At 41.5% G+C, this 24,841-nt stretch overlaps 2 protein-coding genes across 9 annotated transcripts in view; one reads left to right on the top strand and one right to left on the bottom strand.

Moving 5' to 3' along the window:
* Positions 1–477: 477 nt before the first annotated feature.
* GDF5 (growth differentiation factor 5) lies at positions 478–23,113 on the bottom strand. Of its 5 annotated transcripts, none has more exons than XR_012473707.1 (3): positions 22,645–23,113; positions 19,317–19,998; positions 2,086–2,140 (listed from the first exon to the last, which is right to left on the bottom strand). XR_012473707.1 is itself a non-coding variant. In XM_074212072.1 (2 exons), exons 1-2 carry the CDS (start codon positions 4,226–4,228, stop codon positions 1,272–1,274), a joined length of 1,488 nt encoding a protein of 495 aa, XP_074068173.1. In that variant the 5' UTR covers positions 4,229–4,333; the 3' UTR covers positions 478–1,271. The 5 variants fall into 5 exon arrangements, 1 of the variants encoding a protein (XP_074068173.1); XR_012473705.1 differs by lacking the exon at positions 2,086–2,140 and adding an exon at positions 15,135–16,759; XR_012473706.1 differs by lacking the exon at positions 2,086–2,140 and having other exon boundaries at positions 18,802–19,435; positions 19,773–19,998.
* Positions 22,961–24,841, top strand: part of CEP250 (centrosomal protein 250) — a 61,694-nt gene continuing 59,813 nt past the window's right edge. For 3 of the 4 annotated variants that reach the window (XM_074212070.1, XM_074212069.1, XM_074212068.1), the window contains exon 1: positions 22,962–23,078. The gene's annotated coding sequence lies outside the window, so the exon portion shown is untranslated. Of the gene's footprint in view, positions 23,079–24,841 lie in introns of all 4 variants that reach the window. The other variant, XM_074212071.1, reaches the window with a different exon arrangement.

Here is a 24,841-nt window from a genome sequence, read left to right as displayed (position 1 = left end):
CATGCCAAAGAGGGCATATATATTTTGGAGGCCCCATACTTGAGGGAGGCCTATATCCCAGAAACCCTTTATAGGTTAAAGGCAGAAAGGGTTATTAATCTTAAATGTGGAAGCAGTAACAACATGATATACAAGGGTTGGATTTAATGCTGAGGATGAAACTTCCTGGTCAATATATGAAGTTGTCACTTCCCCCCCACCATATTTAAAAATTTTTTTTTTTTAAAGAACATGATCAAGCAGAGGAACATTAGTGAGAAAACGCAATAGAAAGATAACTCTTTTCACCCAGGCTTTCATCTAGAACAACTTTGGGAACAGAAGAAATGGGGTCAGAGAGGAGCGACCAGGCCCAGTCCTTTCTCTGGACAGTTTGCAGCTCAGATTGGGGGAGGAAATGGAGAAACAACCATCCTTGCCACCCCCCCTTCACCTGGAGACAAAAGCAACTTCCCCTCATCTCCTCCAAACCCGGATTGTGAATGTAGGAAACATCACCTTTAAAAGAATGGAATGAATCAGTCATAGCTGTAAATCGTGTTTTTGCACTTTATCTTGGCCAATGTACAGTTTAATCTAATAATATAACAACTTAATACCTTTTATCTCATTCTTGCTTCCCCCAAACCTTCATCCCTGCTTCCCCACCCTTGCCCATTGCAGCTCCTCTTTCTGCCAAGCCAAAAATAGAAAAGGTCAATGTACACTCTATATGTCTGTGGAGTCAGACCCAATGCTATCTTTCCAGGCAGACCCCAGGAAGCAGTCAGATTTCCCTAGGGGTTCCTGAGACTGAGGAGAGAGTATTGGTGGAATGTCTGAGACTGAGTCTGGAAGTGGGAGGGTACTTCCTGAAGAAAATTAACTCCTGATATCTCCATCACCCTTGAGCCTGTACTTCTAAGGCACAGTCTGTCTCTGGAGTCTGAGCAGCACTGATGCTGGTGCCTCCTGAGACGGACCCTCTCATGCCTGGAAGATACTTAGATTGGGTGGGAGGGATCCTTCAGATGGGAACATGCCTTCTGGGAGAGATACTCTTTGGGTGGGGGGGGGGGCGGGGTTCTCTAGTCAGAGTCATGAAAAGGGAAATTGGAAGAGACCCTGGAAGGACTATCCTTCCTCCAAGGGCAAAATGAGGTTTACCAAACTGCTCTTAGCTCCCCAGCCCATCACTGGTCCTGAGAATTAGGATTCTGATGGAAAAGAGAGGCCCATGTGACAGTGGCCATGACCATGGAAAAGGGTGGGTGGCTGGAGGAGTGATGCTGCTACCTGCAGCCACAGGACTCAACAACCATGTCCTCATACTGTTTGTAGACCACATTGTTGGCAGAATCAATGAAAAGGATGCTGATGGGACTCAATCTGGTAGGTACACAGCAGGTAGGGGGAGTAGATTCTGGATCCATGGAGTTCATGAGAGTCTGGATGACAGCATGGTTCGTGGGCTCCAGGTGAGATCTAAGGGGAAACTCACAGAGTCCTTCACAATGGAAGGCCTCATATTCCAAGGGTGCAATGATCCAGTCATCCCAGCCCATGTCCTTGAAGTTAACATGCAGTGCCTTTCTACTGCAACGGGCCTTGGGATTCTTGCTGGGTCTCTTGCCCTGACGTGTTGTGAGTGGGGCCCGCCGTTTCCGACGCTGACTGAATAGATACTCATACACAGTCTTATCATCTTGGCCAGAGCGAGCCTTAATTTCATTAAAGAACAGATCTCGTTTCTTAGTGCGGCCAAACACCAGGAACAAGGCCTTTTCATGGACCTGTCGGGCAGCTCGGTCAAAGCCCACACCACGTAGGTCCATGACACGTCCTCGATCCCAGGCTTCCAGCTCCAAGCAAAGCTGAGCTGAGTTCTTAAAATTTCGGAAGAGCTTCCAGATGTCAAACACTTCCCAACGGGGGCCATCCAGACCTGGCACAGAACGTACATCGAGCAAGATGCCCGGTTGCCGGCCACTAGGGCAGCTAGACAACTTCAGCTGGGCTGGCCGCCCAGGGATAGCAGTCTTTGACCCATCTGTGGGCTTTTTCCGAAGGATCCGTAACTCAGCTCCCAACAGCCCATCTTTTTCCAGAGCGCTGATGTCAAACACATACCTTTGCTTCCTGACCACTGGACCTCTGTCATCTAGAGAGAAAGAAACAGGATCATTCATTCTTGATGCTCCTGCAGAGATTCTCTGTAGTTTACAGGAAAGTTTTATTGAATCTAAGAAAACCACTAAATGTGTTCTCCACAAGGACAGGAGCAGGGACCCCACATTCTGAGAGTGTACGGATGAAGAGAATTTACTAAGCCTCAAATACCTTAACATGTCTATTGTGGGCATATCCATGCAAGCAAATGTGTGATGCCCTCTATGTAAACACATTCTATAGGCAGGTGTGTCTCATGGGAGACAGAGAGAAATACGTAACTAACTGTGCTGAAGACAACATCTCTGAGTGTGAACCATATGTGTTGTTCCCATTGAATAAATATAGATGACCAATTTAAAGGATGGGCATCTATGACAGAGTTTCTGTATGTGTCAGAATAAGTGTGTTATCCTTCCTAAACACCAATTTGCCACCAGGGAGTATTCATATGTTGGCCCAGAAGGTGACTAATTGGACTTTTAAACTCCTCATCTCCCCTCCCTGAGCAACTTCAGTGCTAAGGGACATGGGGACTTACTTTATGACTCCTGAAGGAATCACAGCTTTCCCTAACTGGGCACACAGCCAGGCTACCTCCCCCACCCCATCCAGGCTTGCTGCCACTGAGCTTGGCTCAGTCTCACCTCCTCCCCCCAACATCAAGTCCTTAATGAGTATGTTCTTCCCCTTCCCCAAACTCCCTCCCAGAATGTACTTGAGTAGAAGTTCTAAGAATCATAGAATTTTAGAAACTCATAGGTGGAAGGGACCTCAGAAACAATCTAGTACAACCCCCTTATTTTTTTTTTATATGGGGACAAGCCAAGACCCTCAAAAAAAAAAAAAAGCATATCACCTATATGAGGTCACAGAGAGTTAAATGATCAGATTGAGAGACGATTTTGAGCACTTCAGTTGCAAAGAGTGAGGAGAGACTATGTTCTCCTGGGTTATGGATGAAAGTATCCAACTACCAAAGCTTTGTTTAGAACAAGAGTACTCATTCATTGATGATACTCTTTTTCCTATCCCATCCCCGAGCTGAAATTCCGCCTCTTCTGTACTGAATCCCCTGTTCCCCTCAATTTTCCCAACACATACCTCTGAACTAGTTTCATCTAGAACTAAGGGAGGACTGTTCATGCAAATGAAGAAAAAGGAACTGAGAAACAGGATACCTGGGTTCTCAACCCAGCTCATGCAACTAATTCACTGTGAGCTGCAGCAAGTCTCTTGCCCTCAGTTTTTTTTACCTCTGTCAATTGAGAGACCTAGGACTAGATGAACCTTAAAGTCCCCTCCTCTGACATTCTATGATCAGATGCATGTAGCTCACACAACCAGTTGCGCCACAATACAAGACAGTAGTACCCTCTGGCCTGTGTAACTGGTATGCGGGGAGGTAAACAGACTCCCCTAGACATCCCTCTTTGGTCTGGGGTCAGCATTGCCTCTCACCTTGCCCTTTGTCTATGAAGCTGGTGATGGTGTTGGCCAGCCCAGCTTCCTGCTTCACGCTGCCATTGACTCCCTTCCTATCAGCATCCGATAGCGTCCTGTACAGAGAGAGCATGTACTCATGGGGTGTGACAGGGGGCTGTCGGAATGGTTCCTTGGGTTCGCTTGGGGGCCCTGGCTCCTTGGCCTTTTTCAGTAGGAAGGTACTGGAACTGGGGCCACCCTTTGGAGGAACCTTGGCACCAGGGTGCTGCCCTTTGGGGGTCACAGTCCGAGCTCCCGCCTGCCTCGCCTGGGGGAATTCTGGCTTGGGCTCAGGACCTCCGGATCTCGAGGGCATCTTTTTGGGCTGCTCCTTCTTGGGTAGTAGGCCTCCAGCTTGGCTGGCGCTGCCCTTTGCCCTGGCATTAGTGGCTGCCCCATGGAAGCCATGTCCCCCCGGCCTGAAGCTGCCTCTGGCCGGTGGGGCACGCTCCTTGGCCTCTGCCTTGGCCAGTCCCGGTCTGGACCCTGAGGTTCTCTGTGCCAGTTCTGGGGCACTCAGAACAGTGCTGATAAGATCTAGGTCCAACCAAGTCAGGTGCCAGAGCAAGAAAGCGAGGAGTCCTGGGAGTCTCATCCTCTAACCTGCCGCTGAATGGCACCAAGGAGAGCGGCGGCGGCGGTACCTCTGGTTTGGCAGGAGCGACCATGAAAGGGAGGGAACCTGAGGGGCAGCGGCGGCGGCAGCGGCGGCAGCGGCGGGCAGGGCTTCCTCCTCGGGCTGAGACTCTTTAAATCTGCCTCTTGCGCCTCGGTATCCAGTCCCATAGTGGAAACGCTCTCGTCTCCAGACGCGCGCCCGTCTTCAGTCAGCGGCTGAAAATAACTCGTTCTTGAAAGGAGAAAGCCGACCGCCCCTTTCCTCCTGCAGGACTGACGGAGGACTTGAAGGAGGCTTGTTTTAAGTCTGAGGGTTTTTTCCAAGAAGGAAGAATGGCGTAATGCTGCCTCTGGGCTCCAGTTTTTTTTTTTTTTTTAAGTTTTGAATCCTTTCCAGTGAAAATAGTTCACACACACACACACACACACACACACACACACACACACACACGCCTGCAGGTGCTCAGTGAAAAAAAAAATCTTTTACAAACCTGAACTCAGGAATTGGAAACGGAATTCCAACAAAAACCAATTTAATTACTCTCTGATGTCATGCTGTCTAAACTAATTTAAGTACGATATATTTATGTGAAGGGGGGAAAAAAAAGTCGTCTCTGCCCTTTCACGGACTGTGACTCACAGTGGGCTGGGGGAGGGGGTGGGGGGCGGCTCAGTGGGACCCTCCTGCCCAAGGGCAGTCCTGGATCCTTGAGAGGAGCTCAAGGGGCTCCACCTCGGGGGTGCAGAGCCGGCCCCTCCGGGGGGAGAGAGCAATTCACGGGTCTTAAGCCACCAAGGGGGAGGGGGCGAGGGGGGTCTGGGTTTTCAAAGTCAAGTCCTTGGAGTGTTTTTAAAGTAGTTACAAGCCAGCCTCTGAGTCTGGGGCCTAACGGAGGGGGCACTTAACCCAGCAGTATTTACCAACAGCTCCTCTTATTTTAATAAACTTGCGGTGACCTGAAGACAGATAAGCCTCCTTCTGTCCCACGAGAAAGAACTTAGAGGGTCCCCAAATGTCCACCCTGTGCGGGCATCCCTGCCGACCCCGCTCCCGCAGAGGACGGAGGTGGAGACGGTCTGCCCAGGCTGCGCCCAACTCCCTGGCGGGTAGCGGACTTGACCGCCCTGCTTTAGGAGCCGGGCTTGGGCAGCGCCGGAGCGGCAGTGACCCCTGCAGGACAAAGGCAGCGTTCACCAGGACTCTGAGCGGCCCCTCGGCATTCTGCAGACAGATCTAGGGCGAAATTCAGGTGTTTCTTAAAAAAAAAAAAACCCAAACAACTCGAAAACCAGGCACTTGCCTGGAAGCTGAGGCGGATGCTGATCAGGACACCGCAGTCTGACAGAGATGGGAAGCTCGATGAATAAGATACGGTTCTAGTCCAGGTGTAATGATGATAATAATAATAATAATGACAACGAAAATAATGATGATAGTAATAACAATGGTGGGCATTTCTATGACTCTCCAAAGTTTGTTTGCAAAGCGGTTCATTTTATCTTCCCAATCCTGGGTCATACAAGGAGTCAGTATCTAATACTGAATTTGAACTTGGTCTTCCTGACTTCTGGTACAACACTCTAGCCACTGAAACCACCTAGCTGCAGGTGTGTGTGTTCATGGTTCGTCACCTTAAATAACTTTTTTTTCCACATCTTTTAAGTTGCTGAGAGCTGAGAGCCTACAACTAAAGAACATATCGGCTTTATTTTTTCTAGGAATAAGGGGATGGTGGAAATCAAAGAATCGAAACTTTACCAGGTGCCCCAAACTCAGCAAGAGATCATTAGTTTAGAAATTCATTGATCTTAGCCATTGAGCTTCATGGCTTTTGGACAGAGGAGGTGAAGGCTAGAGGAGAAGCTACAGTAAGATGAGGAAAGAAAAAAAAGAATGGTTCTATTCATACTATTCCAATTTCTAGCTGTTCTTGGAGAAACGAGTCTTCCACTGTTACTGCCAGTAAGATCCAGGACCTAAACTTTTATTAAATCCTAAGGTATTCAATATCAGATTGCTTACCATCTTGGGAAAGGGAGAGAAAAAGGAGGGATGAAGAAAATTTTACAAAAAAATATATTTCTATATGTAATTGGGAAAAATATGCAACGATTTTTAAGAAAGAAAGTATCAGAAAGCATTCCAAAGAAATCATGTGGAAGGGAAAAGGACCCCCGTCAAAAATATTTATAGCAGCTTTTTTTGTAGAAGCAAAGAATTTGAAATTGAGGGGAGGCCTGTCAATTGGGGAATAACTGAGCAAGTTATGATTAATGAATGTTGTGGAATAACTATTGTGCTATAAGAAATGTTGAGCAGGCAGATTTCAGAAAAACCTGGAAAGACTTCCATGAACTGATGCTGAGTTAAGGAGAACATTATACACAGTAACAGCAACATTGTGTGATGATCAACTGTGATAGACTTGGCTCTTTTCAGAAGTACAGTGATCCAAGACTTCCAAAAGACTTGTGATGGAAAAAGCCGTGCAAAGAAAGAACTATGGAATCTGAATGCAGATCAAAGCATACTATTTTCACCTTTTTACTTTGCTTTGTTTTTTGTTTCTCTTTTGTTCTGACTTTGTTCCCTTTTGTTCTGATTTTTCTTTCATAACATGACTAATATGGAAATGTGTTTAACATGATTGTGCAAATATAATGTATATCAGATAGCTTACCATTTTGGGGAGGGGAAGGAAAGGAAGGAAAGGAGAAAAATTTGGAACTCAAAATCTGACAAAAATGAATACTGAGCACTATATATATATATATATATATACATACATATATATATATATATATATATACATATATATATATATATAAACACTAAAATACTATTAATTAAAAAAGAGATAGTGCCCTAGCCCTTGGTACAAATGGGACCAGTAGGGAACAAAAGATCTGTGAAGTCTTGGAACAAGGGATAAGGGAGACTTCAGAACAAAGGATGCAGGAAGTCCATAGTAGAAAAGTTACATTAAGAAGGCTGAAGGCTATAGGAGAACTCATGGAGTTCACATATTATGCTCTTAGACTCCTTGGAAAAAATTCTCTCACCCCCTCCAACACACAGGGATCTAGAGACATTGAATACCTTCAAAACATAGGACATTATCATAGGGGAGAGGGCTTTCAGGCATGGGGAGGGGGAGAGAGGAGAAGGCATGGGGACAGGGTGGGGGGCACTCTCAGGGGAAATACCCAAGGGACACATTTGGCTCTTACTAAAAAGGTGACTAATCACTTCTGTCCCCTTTGGTAATTGCAACCAGATGCTGCCTCTGGCAGTGCCGACATCTTTAATTACTGGGACCCAGAGCTCTGGTTCCCCCTCTGTCTCCCCCTACGGCTCTCTTATATGTCAACAATATTAATGTCTAACTCTAGGCAGAGCATGGAAGCCTTGGGAAGCAGTCACTCTGTCTGAAATGCAAGTCGTGAAAATAATAGTAAATTCTTACATTTGATTTTTCTATTAATAAATTTTGTATAAAGCAGACAACAAAAACAAAATAAAAAATCTTGCAAAAAGTTAATCAAAACAACACAAAAAATCTGATCGCAAATAGTTGTACTTGTGTTTATTTTTATTATTTGTTTGTAAAAAGAAGATGGTGCTTTAACAAGATAGTGCCACCATTCCCACTATATTAAGCCTCAACTTTATTGTTCTTTAAGACTCTTTCAATAAGACAGCCACCATCACTGAATAAGTTGTTCTTTTGCACACTCTTAAGTTTGTGACATTTTATAGATCATTCCTTAATTGTTATTTTACTTAATCTCTATAGCCCTATAAATTAGGAAGGGCAGTAAATTTCATGCCCATTTTACATAGGAGAAAACAGAGGCTATAACTTCATCCTGCAGGTTCCTCACTTTACTCCCTAGCTTGGTCCTCTTTCTGTCTTTGGGATATAAAATGAACCTAGCACTGAAAATTTCCTTAAAAGCATAGCTAGGTAGTCAACTGGAAAGAATCCTTGATTTATATCCTGATAACTCCATCAGTTGACTTAGATGGCACAGGCTAGACACTCAAAGAACAAAAAATACAACCTTCAAGAGATTCAGACAATCTATCAATCGATAAACATTTATTAATAACTATTATTGATTTTATGTAGTGTTTTAAAGTTTATAATATACTTTCATATATTATCTTATTTGAGCCTCAAAAACCTATTAGGTGGATACTTTTATTCCCCAATTTAAAGAAGAAAATTGAGGTTCAAAGAGGTAGTGTCTTGTCCATGCCCACATAGTTAATATCAGCAGCAGGATTGGAATTCATCTTTCTGACTTCCAATTCAACACTATCCTAAGAGATTCCACATTTTCTGTTTGTATACCATTTTGTATATCAGAAAATTAATATAACTAAGTTAATACTCTTAAAAAGTTAACAATCACTTTAGATAAGTTGCAGAATATAAAATAAATTCATATACATCATCAGCATTTCTTTATACTACTAATAAAACCCAGCAGCAAGAGATAGAAAAAGAAATTTCATTTAAAATAATGAAACTGGCAAACAATTGGAAATTGAGGAGACAACCATCAATTGGGAATCAGCTGAACAAGTTGTGGCATATTAATAAAATGGAATTCTATTGTTCTATAAAAAAGGATGAACAGGCAAATTTCAGAAAGACCTGGAAAAACTTGCATGAACTGATACTGGATGAAGTCAGAAGAACCAAGAGAACATTGTACATGTAACAGCATCACTGTATAATGATCACCTAGGATAGACTTAGCTCTTCTCAGCAATATGGTGATTTAAAAGACTTGATTGAAAAATGCCATCCATATCCAGAGAAAGAAATATGGAGTCTAATGAAGATCAAAGCATACTTTTTTCACTTTTAAAAAATTTTTTATTTGTTTTTTTTTTCTTTCTCATGGTATTTCCCTTTTAGGCTTATTCTTCTTTCACAACATGACTAATATGGAAATTGTTTAAAATGATTGTACATGCATAACATCTCAGATTTCTTACTGATTTGGGTAGGAGGGAGGGAAGGAAGAGGGGAGAAAATTTTACAGAAATGAATGGTGAGGGGAAGCTAGGTGGCACAGTGGATAGAGTACTGGCCCTGGAGTCAGGAGAACCTGAGTTCAAATCCGGCCTCAGACATAATTAATAAATTACCTAGCTGTGTGGCTTGGGCAAACCACTTAACCCCATTTGCCTTGCAAAAAACCTAAAAAAATGAATGTTGAAACTATACTTGTAATTGGAAAAAAATACTACTAAATTAAAAAAAATAATCACAGACATTATAAAATACTTGGGAGTCTACTTGCCAAGACAAACCCAGGGATATATGATTGGTTCTTGTCCTTTGTTATCAAAGAAGTTCAAAACAACATCACTATGCTAGAGACAAATTACAGGGTGTTCTATTATGGCTGATCAGAACAATGTAAGTTCAGAATGCTCTACCACAGGACAGGCATAAATGGTCCATGAATACCTGGGGTGGGCACATTTAACTTACACATCTCACCTTTCTTTTGAGCTGCTTCAATTCAACCTTGCTCATAGAACACAACACTCTCTCTCTATTGACGGCACACCATTCTGGGCAGTCCTTTCTGTTTGTATAATGCTTTGTGTAACAAAAAATTAATATAATTATTACTTTTAAAGAGTTAAATCACTTTAGATAAGTTACAGAATATAAAATAAACCCATATACATCATCAGCATTTCTATATACTGTACAATCAATTTCAAAGTTCTTAAGAGAGACCTTCAGAGTGCCCTGGTTTCACTCCTTCTGACCCCCCCACCCCCCCCCCATGAACACTTGGCCCTATGTGTATCCCCCACAAAATAAGACTTTTTGACAAGCTTATGTTTGGCCTTTGAACAATGTGACCAGTCCATTGGAGTTGTGCTCTCTTCAGTAATGTTTCAATGCTTGATAGTTTAGCTCAGAAAGGTTCCTCTGTGTCTGGTATTTTATCCTGCCAGGTGATCTTCAGAATCTTTCTAAAATAATATAAAGGGAAGTGATCTAGTTTCATGGCATGGTGCTAGTACATCCAGGTTCATAGACATATATCAATGAGGTCAGCACAACAGCTCCGAAGATCTTCAGTTTGTTAGTCAGTCTAATAACTCTTCCAAACTTTCTTTTTTTTAATAGAAAATTTATTTTATTGTTCCAATTACATGTAAAGGTAATTTTTCAATATTCATCAATTTGCAAATTTATGAGTTCCACATTTTTCTACCTTCCCTTTCTTCCCTACATCTCCATGGCAGCAAACAGTCTGTTAAAAGTTATACATGTACAATGTTATTTAAGATATTTTCATATTATTTGTGTTGTGAAAAAAGAATCAGAACTAAGGAGAGGAGCAGTTAGGTGGCACAGTGGATAGAGCACCAGTCCTGGAGTCAGGAGGACCTAAGTTCAAATATGACCTCAGACACTTGGTAAGTACCTAGTTATGTGACCTTAGGCAAGTCACTTAACTCTATTGCCTTGCAAAAACAAACAAAATAAATAAAAAGAACTAAGGGGAAAGAAAAACTATGGGAAAGGAAGGAAAAACATAAAAGGAGTTTTTAAAAAGTGAGCATAAAAAGGGGAAAAGGGGAGGGGGACAGAGAAAGGGAAGGGGGGGTGGGGGAAAGGGGAAATAAAAGGAAGGGAAGGGAAAAGGGAAAAAGGGAAAGGGGAAAGAAAGGGGAGGGTGTGATATAGGAGGGCAAACACACTGAAGGGGGTGGTACTCAGAAACAAAATACTGGGGAATATGGATAAAGGGGGGAAAGGGGGAAAATAAAAATGAATTTTAAAAAATGAGCATAGTATGCATCCAGACTGTGACTTTTTTCTCTGGATATGGATGACATTGTCCATAGCAGGTCTCTCAGAGTTGGCCTTGATCTCCAAACTACTGAGAGGAGCTGCATTCTTCATAGTTGATCATCTTACAAAATTGTTAATGTGTCCTATGTTCTCTTGGTTCTACTCCCTTCACTCAGCATCAGTTCAAGTAATTCTTTCCATTCTTCTCTAAAGTCTGACCACTCATGATTTCTTATAGAACATTAGTACTCCATAACATTCATATATCATAACTTGTTCAGTCATTCTTCAGTTGAAGGGCATCCCCTCAATTTCCAATTCTTTGACAATTATAAAAAGAACTGCTTTTAATATTTTTGAATGTGAGACTTTTTTGTTTTTTTTTATGATTTCTTTGGGATATAGGCCTAGTATTGGTATTGCTGGGTCAAAGGGTAAAATCAATTTTATTGTGTTTTGGGCATAGTTCTAGATTGCTCTCCAGAATGACTGAATTAGTTCACAACTCAACCAACAATACATTAATGTCCCAAGTTACCCACATCCTCTCCAACATGGATCATTTTTCTTTTTTGTCATTTTAGCCAATCTAATAGATGTGAGGTGGTACCTTCCAATTGTTTTAATTTGCATTTCTCTAGTCAATAATGATTTTTCTCCCATTCTTTTTTTTTTTAAGTTTTTGCTAGGCAGTGGGGTTAAGTGGCTTGCCCAAGGCCACACAGGTAATTATTAAGTGTCTGAGGCCGGATTTGAACTCAGATACTCCTGACTCCAGGGCCAATGCTCTATCCACTGCACCACCTAACCACCCCCATCTCCCACTCTTTCTTAAGGAAACTCTAAAATACTGAGTTAGTTCTGACAATGCATGTGTCAACCTCATTGTCAATATGTACCTCCTTGAAAAGTATACTTCCAAGATAAATATCTTATCCACAATAATTTCTCCATTTGCTGTAAACAATGGTTCCACATATGGATGCTATGGTATTGGCTGTTGGAGAACCTGTGCTTTCTTCTTGTTGTTAGGCCAAAATTATCACAAGCAGCAGAGAACTGATCCATATTTTGTTGAATCTCAGCTTCATTGAGTGCACAATCATCTGCAAAGAGAAGATCATGCACTAATATTCCCTCTATTTTGGTCTTGGCTTGTAGCCTTTTCAAGTTGAAGAGTTTGCCATCAGTGTGGCAGCTGACCTTGATGCCATGTTCATCCTCAATGAAGGTATTTAATAGCATAGCTATTCACTGGCCTGTGAAATAAAAATTCTGAGCTTTTCTACTCCAGGGCTAGTCTGTGAATTTTTCACTTTCAAGAACTCTCATCTTTATGACAGCACCACCAATTTCCCTGGCATTACTATATGATATTGTGAGGATTGTGGGGTGTTATTGATCTCCACAGGGTGGAGGTTGCCTAAGAAATCCATTACAAAAGGGGAATGGCCCCAGCTAGTCACAAAACTGGGAGAGTTCTTCTAAACCCATTCCAGAGATGACAGACCCAAGATTAGAAGAAACCAGTCCCCAACCAGTCAAGGCTGACCTAGAAGTTTCAACCTAATGCAACTGAGTTTGCACAGTTGGGTACTTGAATATTATCCCACACACCCCCTGTGATGATTGAGGTTCATCAACATAATATGTGTTGGGGTGGCTAGGTGGATAGATCACTGGCCCTGGAGTCAGGAGTACCTGAGTTCAAATCCGACCTCAGACATTTAATAATTACCTAGCTGTATGGCCTTTGGCAAGCCACTTAACCCCATTTGCCTTGAAAAAATATAAAAACACCCAATATAATATGCGTTGTATGATGGGGGGGGATCATATTAGGGAAATGTCATGGGATGGATGGACCTCTTAGATTGTAACTTGAATTCCGAGAGCCTATGAAAATCCAGGTGAGAGGGGAAAGGGTTTCTAAGACTATGTAACAGATAGTATTGTACCACGATGTGCCTCACGCTAGGGGGTGCATCGTATCTTGCAAGATCCATGAATAAAGTGTTCAATTCTCTCACTCCAGCACGTTTCAATTATAGATAACAGATGTTTTTTTTTTGTCTTTTGACTTCATTGTAATATTTCATGTCTCATTGACTCACTAGTCTCAATTTGATCCACTTTAATTTTCAGAGAATTTTTTTGCCTCGGATAAGGTTTTGCATTCCTTGTTCCAAACTATTTTTTCCATGTCTTTTTTCTATTATTCTCATTTCTTTTCCCATTTTTACCTCTACTATTCTCATTTGACTTTAAAAAAATTTTTGCAGCTCTTTTTAAGCTATTACTTCATCTATTCCAGAAATTCTGTTTAGATATTGTAACCAAGCTGCATTTTTTGAGACTTTGCTTGTAGAAGGTTGAATTATGAGTCCCTGTCATAATAAAACTTTATGGTAAGATTTTTTTGTTTGCTCATTCTTCCAGCTTATTTCCTAACTTTGAAGTTTATATTTAACCTATGTCAGGGCTGGTTCTTTATATTTCTGGGGAGAATATTGTGTTATTCCAGTATTGTGTCCTCAAAGACAATCCAGGTTGGTGACTTGAAAGCTTTCAGTGTTTCTAAAGTGTTCTGATACAGGACAAAGTCTGATCACTTCCTTTTTTGTTCATGATCTTCAAATTCTTGACCTCAGTTTGGGTCTGAACAAATGACCTGTGAGTTTGTCCTGATTATTATTTCAATATATTATTATATTCAACCACAATTAGCCAGCTAGAAAGCTCTGTAGGTTCAAAATGTTGAAGTTACAGGCTCTGCTTTAGTCTAGGATTCCTGACTTGTTTTTCTACAATAGACTCAAGCAGTAGGAGTTTGGAACGAAGATCCTACTGATTTCCTAGTGTCTGAGCAACTTGAACTCTTCCTAGCTCAGCAACTGATCCTTACTCTGGAAGACTCCCTCTAGGCACAAGTTTCCTAATCAGTCCACCCTAAATCTGTCACCTGTAACTAAATAATGACAAAGCTGCCAATCGGTGTTTCTAAATTCTATACAAGGTTGGAGTCCTCCATATGAATCTGATAACTCTTCTTGCCCTCCTGCACCGATTCAGTTCTCCTTGCTCAGTTGTTGGAATGTTCTATTCAATGTGTCCCTGGTCAAACCAAGTCTGCAGTGTACACATGATGTGTGGGAAATAAAGATCATAAAGATGAGGGCTCTTGAAAGTGAAATTCATGACTAGCCCTGAAGCTAAAAGAATTCAAGATTTTTATTTCACAAGCCTGAAGAGTTCACAGATTAAACTTTTTCAGGGAGAGACAATAAGTGGTGTGTGGACAGGGTGGGAAAAAAGAGGTCTAGGTGAGAGTACTCTGCTTTCTGCTACTCCACCATTGTTCTGCCTCCTTAAGTTATTTTCCTAAAGGTATGTCTGACCATAACACCTTCCTACTCAATGAACTCCATTGGGCTCCCTATTATATCCATGATCAAATATAAAGTCACTGTTAAGAATTTAAAACTCTTCACAACCTGATTCCTTCCTACCTTTCATCTTTTTATATTTTATTCCCTTCCATGCACTCTGCCAAACAACCACATTGCCCTACTTGCTGTTCCTCAAATATCACCTCTGTCCCTTATTCCTGAAATGTTCTTCTGCCTTATCTCTGCCTCTTAGGTTCCCTGGCTTTCTTCAAGCCTCAGTTTAAATCCCTCTTTCTTCAGGAGGCTACCAGTACTATCTCTGAAATTAACTTCCATCTATTCTGTATGTATTATTAACTATAATAATAATAGTCTGTAAATAGAAAGGTTAGGAAAGGCAAAGATTTATTCTCTATTATTTACCAAGAAACCTAGAGGTTGCCAGCCATCTATCCAAGATGACCCTCTTGAACAAAGAGAAAAAGAAAAAGAGAGGAGAGTGGAGAGGAGGGGAGCAGGGGGAGAGAGAGAGAGAGAGAGAGAGAGAGAGAGAGGGAGGGAGGGAGGGAGAGAGAGAGAGAGAGAGAGAGAGAGAGAGAGAGAGAGAGAGAGAGAGAGGGGGAGAGAGAGAGAGAGAGAGAGAGGGGGGGGGAGAGAGAGAGAGAGAGAGAGAAAGAGAGAGAGAGAGAGAGAGAATTTATACATTTAAAGAAACAAGGGAATCATTAAAACTTCTGGTGGCCAGTAAATCTGGTTAAACATTTGTTCACAAATATGTCATCTTTACATTGCTATCTTGTTAAGGAGAAGATACTTATCTGGTACTTGATTTAATATTTAACAAATACCAGAAACCTATGAGTTTTTCACAAAGATATCAAACCAGGTTTCCCAAATTCTAATCATCTGTCTCCCTTTGCTTGTTAAAATAATAATAAAAGCTCATAATCCTTTTTTTGTTGTTTGGGGAGTTTTTGTTTTGTTCTTTTGTGAGGTAATGGGGTCAAGTGACTTGCCCAAGGGTCTCACAGTTGATAAGTAGTAAGTGTCTGAGGTTTCATTTGAACTCAGATCCTCTTGACTCCAGGGTTGGTACCCTATCCTCTGCACTACCTAGGTGCCTGCAAACTCATAATTCTTAATTACAGATTGAGATTTTGGTCAGTAGCACAGGTTGTAAAAATTAACTTTTTCAATATCTCCTATTTTCACATTTTTCTTCCCCATTAGAATGTGATTTCATTGAGGGCATAGACTGTTTTCTATTTTCTTAATATCCTTGACAGTTGCTATAGTGCCTGGCACTATAGGTAGTTTCTACCTATCATTTTTTTGTAAGGTTTTTGAATTTTACAATTTTCCTCCTACCCTCCCTTCCCTCTTCTCCCCCCCACAGAAGGCAATCTGATAATCTTTACATGTTTCCATGCTATACATTGATCAAAATTGAATGTGTTGAGAGAGAAATCATATCCTTTGAGGAGGAAATAAAATATTAGAGATAGCAAAATTATGTAGTACATGAGACATTTTTAAAAAAAATTGAAAGTAATTTGATCTTTGTTTAAACTCCATAATTTTTTCTCTGGAAACAGATGGTATTCTCCATTGCACATAGCCCAAAATTGTCCCTGGTTGTGGCACTGCAGGAATGAGTAAATTCATTAAGGTTGCTGTTATTATGTACAATGTTCTGGTTCTGCTCATCTCACTCAGCATCAGTTCATGCAAGTCTTTCCAGGCTTCTCTGAAATCTCATCCATCTTGGATTTCTAATAGAACTATGGTGTTTCATAATATACATATACCATAATTTGTTTAGCCATTCCACAACTGATGGACATTTGCTCAATTTCTAATTCTTTGCCACCACAAACAGGGCTGCTATGAATATTTTGATACAAGTGATGTGTTACTTTTTTTCATGATCTCTTCACAGCATAGATCCAGTAGTGGTATTAATGGACCAAAGGGTATGCACATTTTTATTGCCCTTTGGGTATAATTCAAACTGCTCTCCAGAAAGGTGGGATGAGTCCACCAACAATATATTAGTGTCCCAGATTTCCCACATCCCTTCCAACATTGAACATAGATCTTTCTGATCATATTGGCAAATATAATAGGTGTGAGATGATGTAAGGTACTATAAATTCTTAATCTTAATTTAAGAATTTAATATTAATCTATAATTTTAATTCTTCTAGGCAAGTGCATAAACACAACTTTATTTATCTTATTTTGCTTCTGCTTTCTCTTCCAAGATGAATGATCTGTTGACTGGAAATGAAAGAACAAAAGTAGTTTCAAGGAAATTGAAATCCAAGATAAGTGAGAAGGTGGTAAAAGAATATCTCACTGCCTTCAATGAGTTTAAATGATCAAACATAGACGAGCTGTTGTTGATCTTGAAGAGGACCAATGACATCAAGAGTATGATGTGCTGACTTGCACATAAATTAGATCTGAGGGAGGCAAAGAGCACAATGTCATCAGTTTCACTCCTCCAGAGTCATGAGCAATCAGGTGGCAAGACAAAGTTAAAGAAGACCGGTCATGAGTCTAGGATACAGTAGGTGACCTAGGTCTTTTTCAGTCAAGGTCTTTCCCACATCTGAGTTTGTCCGAGGCTATGCCCATTTAGTGACTAAGGAATAGACAAAAGCTGAGACAAAAGATAGTCCAAAAATATAGTCTGGGCAGAGAAAGCATTCGGAGTTTCTGGCCAGAATAGAAAACAATTGTTATTTACACTTATTCTAAGCTAAGAATACTAAACAATGTGGTTTAGAGGCTTGGGTTGGGCCTATTACTGGTCTTTCAATGAAATCCAGAAAGATTTAGGTTTAAAGGGTGGTCAAATGGTTTCTTTTATACATAATAGACTTTGGGATGTCTTTTTAAGTTGCTCAAAATGAGAAGTGCTTAAAATGCCACTTTTTTTTTGCAAGGCAATGAGGTTAAGTGACTTGCCCAAGGCCACACAGCTAGGTAATTATTAAGTGTCTGAGGCTGGATTTGAACTCAGGTCCTCATGACTCCAGGGCCAGTGCTCTTTGCACTGCACCACCTAGCTGCTCCTAAAATGCTACCTTCTTAAAAATGTCTTTCCCATCTGAAATTCTACTTATTATAACAGCTCCTTTCAATTAAAGCACATCTTCAGAAATCCTCTGTATGAAGGCAAGTCTTTTTTGAGTGGGTAAGGGGGAGTTGATATGGATAAATGGATGGACCCATAGAACAGGAGAAGAGGAACCCATCAACTCAGAATACAAATTTATCAGACTCGTATGCAGTTATCAAGTATAGAACAGGTCTCACTTCACAGGACCCAGGACAGTAAGCACATATCTGAAGCTTCCTATAAGATAAGATACTACCTGGGGAAAACTGGAAAGCTTGGGGAACAGCTTAGCAATAACATTTACACACCACTTTGCAAAGTATTTTGGAGGTGAGACTTGAAGGGTCCTGATTCCATATCTAGCCCTCTCTCTACTAGATCATCCTACCTCTCCATGAAAATATTCTCACACCTATTTTAAAGGTGTAATATAGTGAAAAAAGCCCTTGAAGGGAAATCAAAAAGACCTGGATTCTGGTTCTGATTCTGTCACTGTGACAGAATTCCTTATCTTCCATGGACTTCAGTATTTTTTCCCCCTGTAAAATAGGGGGAGAACTCAATAATTTCTAAACTTCCTGCCAGCTCTGACATTTCATGATGATCTGAGAGCACTGGGGAGACGGGGACAGATAGCAAAGACAAAACTTTGTACATCTCAAAATTCTTACAAGGGATGACCCTGATCAAGGTCACGTGAAACCACTCCTACACCACCAGATGTTAATTATAGACTTCATCAAGGACAAGTCATACCAGACGAATCTGATTTTCCTTTTTTACAGGACTGTTAAACTGTCAAGGACACATAGGTGGCACAATGAATGAAGTGATGGGCCTGGCATCAGGAAGACTCCTCTTCCTGAGTTCAAAGCTGGCCTCATACATTTACTAGCTGTGTGACACTGGGCAATTCACTATACCTTGTTTGTCTCAGTTTCCTCATTTGTAAAATGATCTGGAGAAGGAAATGACAAACCACTCAAGTATCTTTGCCAATAAAAACCCAAAGTCACAAAGTCAGAGACAATTGAAAAATAACTGAACCAAGAGTGTCAGAAGAATGCCAAAGATATAAGACAGGACTTCAGCAAAGCATTTGACAGTGTCTCATACCATACTTATGGAGAGATTTAGGCCCCAGTACTTGTAGTTAGGTCAGTTTAGATAAGAGTCAGTTGAAAAAGTGGTCATGAATGAGCTGACTTTATTTAAGATAGAAGTCTCCAGTGGAGTAAACTAGGGGTTTGTTTTTGGCATTGTGCTGTTATAACACCTTTAACAACGATACAGGTAAAGGCAGAAATGGTAAGCTTGCCAAATTTGCAGATGATATTAAGCTGGAAGGGCTAGAGTCAGTACCCAAAAAGATTTTGCTGTGCTGAACTTAGTAAATGTGTCTATGTATAGTAAATTGAAACTTAATAGAGATAAATTTAAAGTCTTATAGTTTGATTCAAATAACTTCAGAAGTATAAAATGGTGAGGTATGTCTTATCAGGGGCTAGTTTCAAAGTTTAAGAGATTCTGAATAGTCAAAATGGGAACCCCATAAGGAATGCACAAAATTGATGAATAATCACTTTTCAGAAATATAAAGCAGAGTGTCAAATATTCTGTCCTTGTACAGCAAATTAAAATGTAATTGGGAAATTTTTTAACAAAATAACTAAAAATAATATTGCATTTTAAAACTGAGTCAATATTCACCTTACAGGGATCCTTATGCACAGTGGTCCCATGTCTAGTTCAGCTTGGCACCTCACTGTTGTAGAAGAGATTCCAGTTCATGGTTACATCAGATGACTTCTGAGGTCCTTTCTGAAATTCTTTGATATTTAAAACTTTTTTAAATTTTTCAATTGGTATTTTGTTTTTCCAATTATGTTAAGGAAGTTTTTCAACATCCATTCACATTAATAAGTTACTCAATTTTCTTCCACCTTCCCCTTTCCCACCCACCCCAAGCAGCAAACAATCTACTGAATCTTGTACATGTACAATTGTGTTTAACATATTTACATATTAGTCATTTTCTGTATGAGGAACTAGAATTAAGGGAAAAGAAAGAAAACCATGGGATAGAAAGGAAAAACACAAGAGAAATTTTTAAAAAGTGAACATATGTTCATTCAGATTCTGTAGTTTTTGTTTTGTTTCCTTCACCTGGATGCAGATGATGTTGTCTATAACAGAACTCCCAGGGTTGTCCTCTCTGAACTGCTGAGAGGAGCTGCATCCATCAAAAATGATCACCTCACAATGTTGTCAATGTTTCAATGTTCTTGTGGTTCTGCTCCCTTTGTTCAGCATCCATTTGTCTAATTCTTTCCATGCTTCTCTAGAGTTCTATGGTATTTTAGATATCCACAATGACAATATCTACAAAGGCCTGGTGTTGGGAAAAAGTGGAACCAGGTTAAATAGAAAGGAAGGTTCAGTTTTGAGAGCAATGGGAAATACATATCCAAAAATATTATTTTCTTTTGCTTTTTAAGAAAGATTTTGAGTTTTACAATTTTTGCCCATTCTTGCTTCCCTCCTCCCACCTCCCACAGAAGGCATTCTGTTAATGTTTACATTGGTTCCATGTTATACATTGATCTCAGTTGAATATGATAATAGAGAAATCATATCCTTAAGGAAGAAAAATAAACTATGACATAGTAAAATTAAATAATAATATAATGCTTTTTTTTCTAATTTGACAGCAATAGTCTTTGGTTTTTGTCCAAAGTCCATAATTCTTTCTCTGGATACAGATAGTATTCTCCATTGCAGAATGTTATTTTTTTAGTTTTTGGGGGTTTTTTTGCAAGGCAATGGGGTTAAGTGGCTTGCTGAAAGCCACACAGCTAGGTAATTATCAAGTGTATGAGGCCAGATTTGAACTCAGGTACTCCTGACTCAAGGGCTGGTGTTCTATCCACTGTGCCACCTAGCTGCTCCCAAAAATATTATTAAATATAGGTATCCAAGTCTAAGGCTCTTTTTCCTCTAAGAAAATTCAAAAAAAAATTCCCATGGGTTCATTTGTCACTGCTATGTGGATATATCAAATCTCTGTACTTTGCCTTTATTTCTTTTCTGAACCTGAGTTCTAAATCCCCACCTGCCTGGGGTCCTACTATACTTCATATTCAATATGGTGCAAACTGAAATCACCTTTTTTTCCTACACTTGTCATTTCTCCCAGTTCCCTTTACTTCATTGATAGTGCCATCATTCTTTCAGACAAGATGTTTTTGGACTCCTTCCTTTGTAGCTTGGTTCACTTTTCATCTTTCCATTTCTCTTCCTTAACACAGTGAAAATTTCAGACCTTATGTATTTATTCCTACACACACACACACAGACACTTCTTCTAACAGTGCAGATACTGAATAACCTTTCCATGCCATATAACCTTTTGAGCTGCTATGGGCAGAGCAGACAGCAAACCTTCTGAAGACAATTAAAGCACAGTTGCTAGGCTAGAATTTGAATGAATGATAAAATAAATTAGCCACCTACCATGAGCCAAGCACTGTTCCAAGTAAAGAGGACACAAATACAAAAGTAGACATTACCTGCTCTCAGGGTGTTTATGTTCTATTGTACACCCTAACAGCAACACGGGGTTGATGATCAGTCTTAATGGACTTGCTTGTTTCATCAGTGTAACAATCAGGGATAATTTTAGGGTATCTGTGATGGAGAATACCATCTGTATTCAGAGAAAGACTTGTGGAGGTTAAACAAAGACCAAATATTATTACCTTTAATTTTTTAAAAGGTTATCTTATTATGTAATTTTTCTCTTATATTTTATTTTTTCCTTAAGGATATGATTTCTCTCTCAACACATTCTGTGGGGGAAGGAGGGAGAGAAGCGAGATTGGGGGAAAAATTATAAAATTCAAAAAGCAATTTTAAAAAAAGTGCTTATGTTCTAATAGGAAGCAACACCCATAGGGGAGTGGTGTCTAAGGAGAGGCCAAAAACTGCTGGGATGTGAGTAAAGAATTTGAGGAATAGACTGAAAACCCCTTTCAGGAATAATGGTAGAGTTGATTTAGTCATGGTTCCTAGACTAGAGGTTGTGGTGTCATTATGGAAAGAGTATATATAGGTAAATTGGTGGGGAGATTGTCAGTTAGATGGTTAGAGAAAAGGGAATGGAGTGACAAGATCTTTGGGTCTTCCAGAAATATTGGGCTAGGAGAGGAACAACAATGTGTTTGGAGTGGGGGTGGGGTGAGGAGATGCATATGTTATGGAGATGAAAGAATTAAAATCTCCAAGACAGAGTTTTGGTAAGATTTTCTAGCTGACCCTGGGGGGCAGTTATTTGAAACCTTTCCAATTTGCAGGACTAGCGAGAGCTTGCAGTCATGAAGAGTCACCTCTATACCACCACTACCTGAGAATCAGCTGGTACTAAATGTTTGTGGAACTATCCTGTGGGGTAGGGATTCTTGTTCTCATTTTATATAAGATACTGGGGTACAATTCCAAAGGATTCTTGATTAAAAAAAAATGGTATCCACATTCAGAAAGAGAACTGATTCAACTCTACGTAAGAATAGAAGCATTTTTTTTCGCTTTATCTTTTTTTTTCCAACAAGGCTAATGTGGAAATGTTTTGCATTGTCTAACTGATAGGATACTTGCCTTCTCAATAGGCAGAAGGAGAGAACTTGGAGCTCAAAATTTTAAAGTGTAACTAGGAATTATTTAGCAAAATAAAAAAAAGCAATAAAACATAGGAAAACGCTTAAGTTCATGGTCTTTCAGGGAGAGGAAGGGCTTGTCTTCCCACCCCAATCTCGGGGGGAGGGGGGCCGCAAAGACCCATTGTGAGAGAGACAAGGCCGGTGGGGTCAAGTCCTCTGAGGCCTCCCGAAAGCAGGACGAGAACTTTCCGGCGTGGAAACTCGTTCCTGGGGGAGACGATCCGAGGCTCCCCCCCCCCCCCCCGCGGCCTCAGACCCCCGGAGTAAGGAAGGGCGGGGAGAGGGGCGGGGTCAGCCTCGGGGCGCAGGCGCAGTGGGCCAACCTGGATCAGGGCGGGGGTCTGCGCTTCGGGGATGGGCCCTGTTGGCCACAGTTGCTCCCTTCTGAGGCCGTTTCCCACTCTAATGAGTTCAAGATCCTCATCTGTAAAAATGCTAGGGACGCGCCAGAACCTCTACTTCAAAGGTGCCTTCCGGCGGCGGCTCTCTGCGCTCCGGGAGACGGCGCCTTAGCAAGCTCCCAACATGGCCGCCGTTCCTCCGGAGCCTGCGCAGTCATGCTCGGGCCGGGGTGGGAGGTCAGAGGTGAAGACTCTGCGAGGGGCCGAAAGGGCGGGAAAGGCATGGGCAGGAGGGGCGGGGCCTGCTCCAATCGCGTCCCCGAATTGCCGTGGCCCGAGGGGAGCCGGGCCTCCCTGCAGGAGGGCGCCGGCCCGTGGATTCCGCCGCGGAGGCTGCTGGGAGCGGGCACGGCGAGGTAGGGCAGGGCAGGGCGGGGCGGGGCCGCGTGTAACGGCTCGGCCCGCGTTTGGGGGAGCCGCGGGCGGGCGGCGGCGACTTCGGGCCCCGCCGGGGGCCGCCCAGGCCAAGGGCCATGCATTTCGCGCCGCCGGCAGGGAGGGCCGCCGGGGACCGAGTCCTCTAGGCATGCCCCGCCGGGCTGGGTGCCCCTGGCCGAGGCCGGGCCTGCAGTTAGGAAGACCCGAGTTCAAAACCCGCCCCGGGCCCGCACTAGTCAGCGTAACCCCTCCTGGCCCCCTCAGGGCCCTCCTCGCCCGAATGGGGCGAGCTTACTCAGCGGGATGTTGTGAGGATGAAGTAACAACTGAAACAGTGAAAACCTTCCTTAATGCGCTCTGTAAATACTAGCCGTGATTACTTCTGACTCCAAATCCGCAGTTCTGCCCATTATGCCGCTCCTTCCTCTATCTTCTGTAGTTCGCATAATGGTGTTCTGCCCAGGACTTACTGTCCACCGTATTCCTCAGTGCCCTTTAGAGTCCAGTATTTGAGAGTAGCAGTATTAAGGGGAAAGACTTAGATTCAGGAGGCCTGCCTCTGGTCCTGGCTCTTCTACTCACTAACTTTGTGACCGGGGGCAAGTCACTTAACCCCTTAAAGTATCCCGTTCTTCCTTTGTAAAATGGGGATAATATTTATTACTTAAATCCTAGGACTGATGTGAGAAAAACAAAACAAATATTCTTTCTGCCTACGTAGACTACCTGGATATTTTCCTAACATCGGTTCTAAATAAGGTTCAGACTCCTTTACCTTACATTCAAGGCCTTCTATACCACTCTGCCTTTCCAGATTAATATTATTCTTCTCAATATATTTTATGTTGCAATCAAATAGATTACGTAACCCAAAACACTCTTTGTTGTTTGTGTTATTCCTGATTAGTTCTAGAGTTTGCCTAATGAATTGCTACCCATTCCTTAAATTCTGATCAAAATGCCAGCTTATTGATGAAATTTCCCCCGGATTTCCTCTCCATCTGTAATGACCTTCTCCCTCTCTTGTATATTTATATAAAATGTAGTACAGAATCAGAACATTTAGAATTGGAATTTAGTTGAAATTCCTTATTTTAGACTTTCTTGTTATTTTCTTTTTCTGATATAGCCCAGTCACAGTTTTTGCAGAGCCAAAGTTCTGAGTTCTGATCACAACTCTCCTCTTCTCTCCATATTATTTTACTTGATGTTCTCATTCAATTTCCATGGATTCAGTTATCTCTATGTTGAAGATTCTCATGTATGTTTACCTCGCCATAAACTCTCTGCCCACCTTTACCGACCTCCAGTCTTGCATTTCCAACTTGCTATCAGCTATCTCAAACTAGATGCCCAGTAGACTTCTGAAATTCAAACCTGTCTAAAACAGAACCTGTTATCTTTTCCCCAAACCCTTCCCCCTTCCAAACTTCCTTATTACTGACAAGGACATCACCATCCTCCCATTGTAGGTCATGGTTTTTTTGTTTGTTTTTTTTTTAGGTTTTTGCAAGACAAATGGGGTTAAATGGCTTGCCCAAGGCCGCACAGCTAGGTAATTATTAAGTGTCTAAGGCCAAATTTGAACTCAGGTACTCCTGACTCCAGGGCAGGTGCTCTATCCACTGTGCGACCTAGCCACCCCATGTGGGTCATGTTTGACTCCACATCATCCCCAATAACCCAACAACCAATCTGTTGTCAAAGTGTATTGATTTCACTTTTGTAACATCTCATATTT

This window comes from Macrotis lagotis, chromosome 1, assembly GCF_037893015.1.
Source record: "Macrotis lagotis isolate mMagLag1 chromosome 1, bilby.v1.9.chrom.fasta, whole genome shotgun sequence".
NCBI classification, from domain to species: domain Eukaryota; kingdom Metazoa; phylum Chordata; class Mammalia; order Peramelemorphia; family Peramelidae; genus Macrotis; species Macrotis lagotis.
Note: the sequence above shows the minus strand (reverse complement) of the source record. Positions and strands in the feature narration are given on the sequence as shown.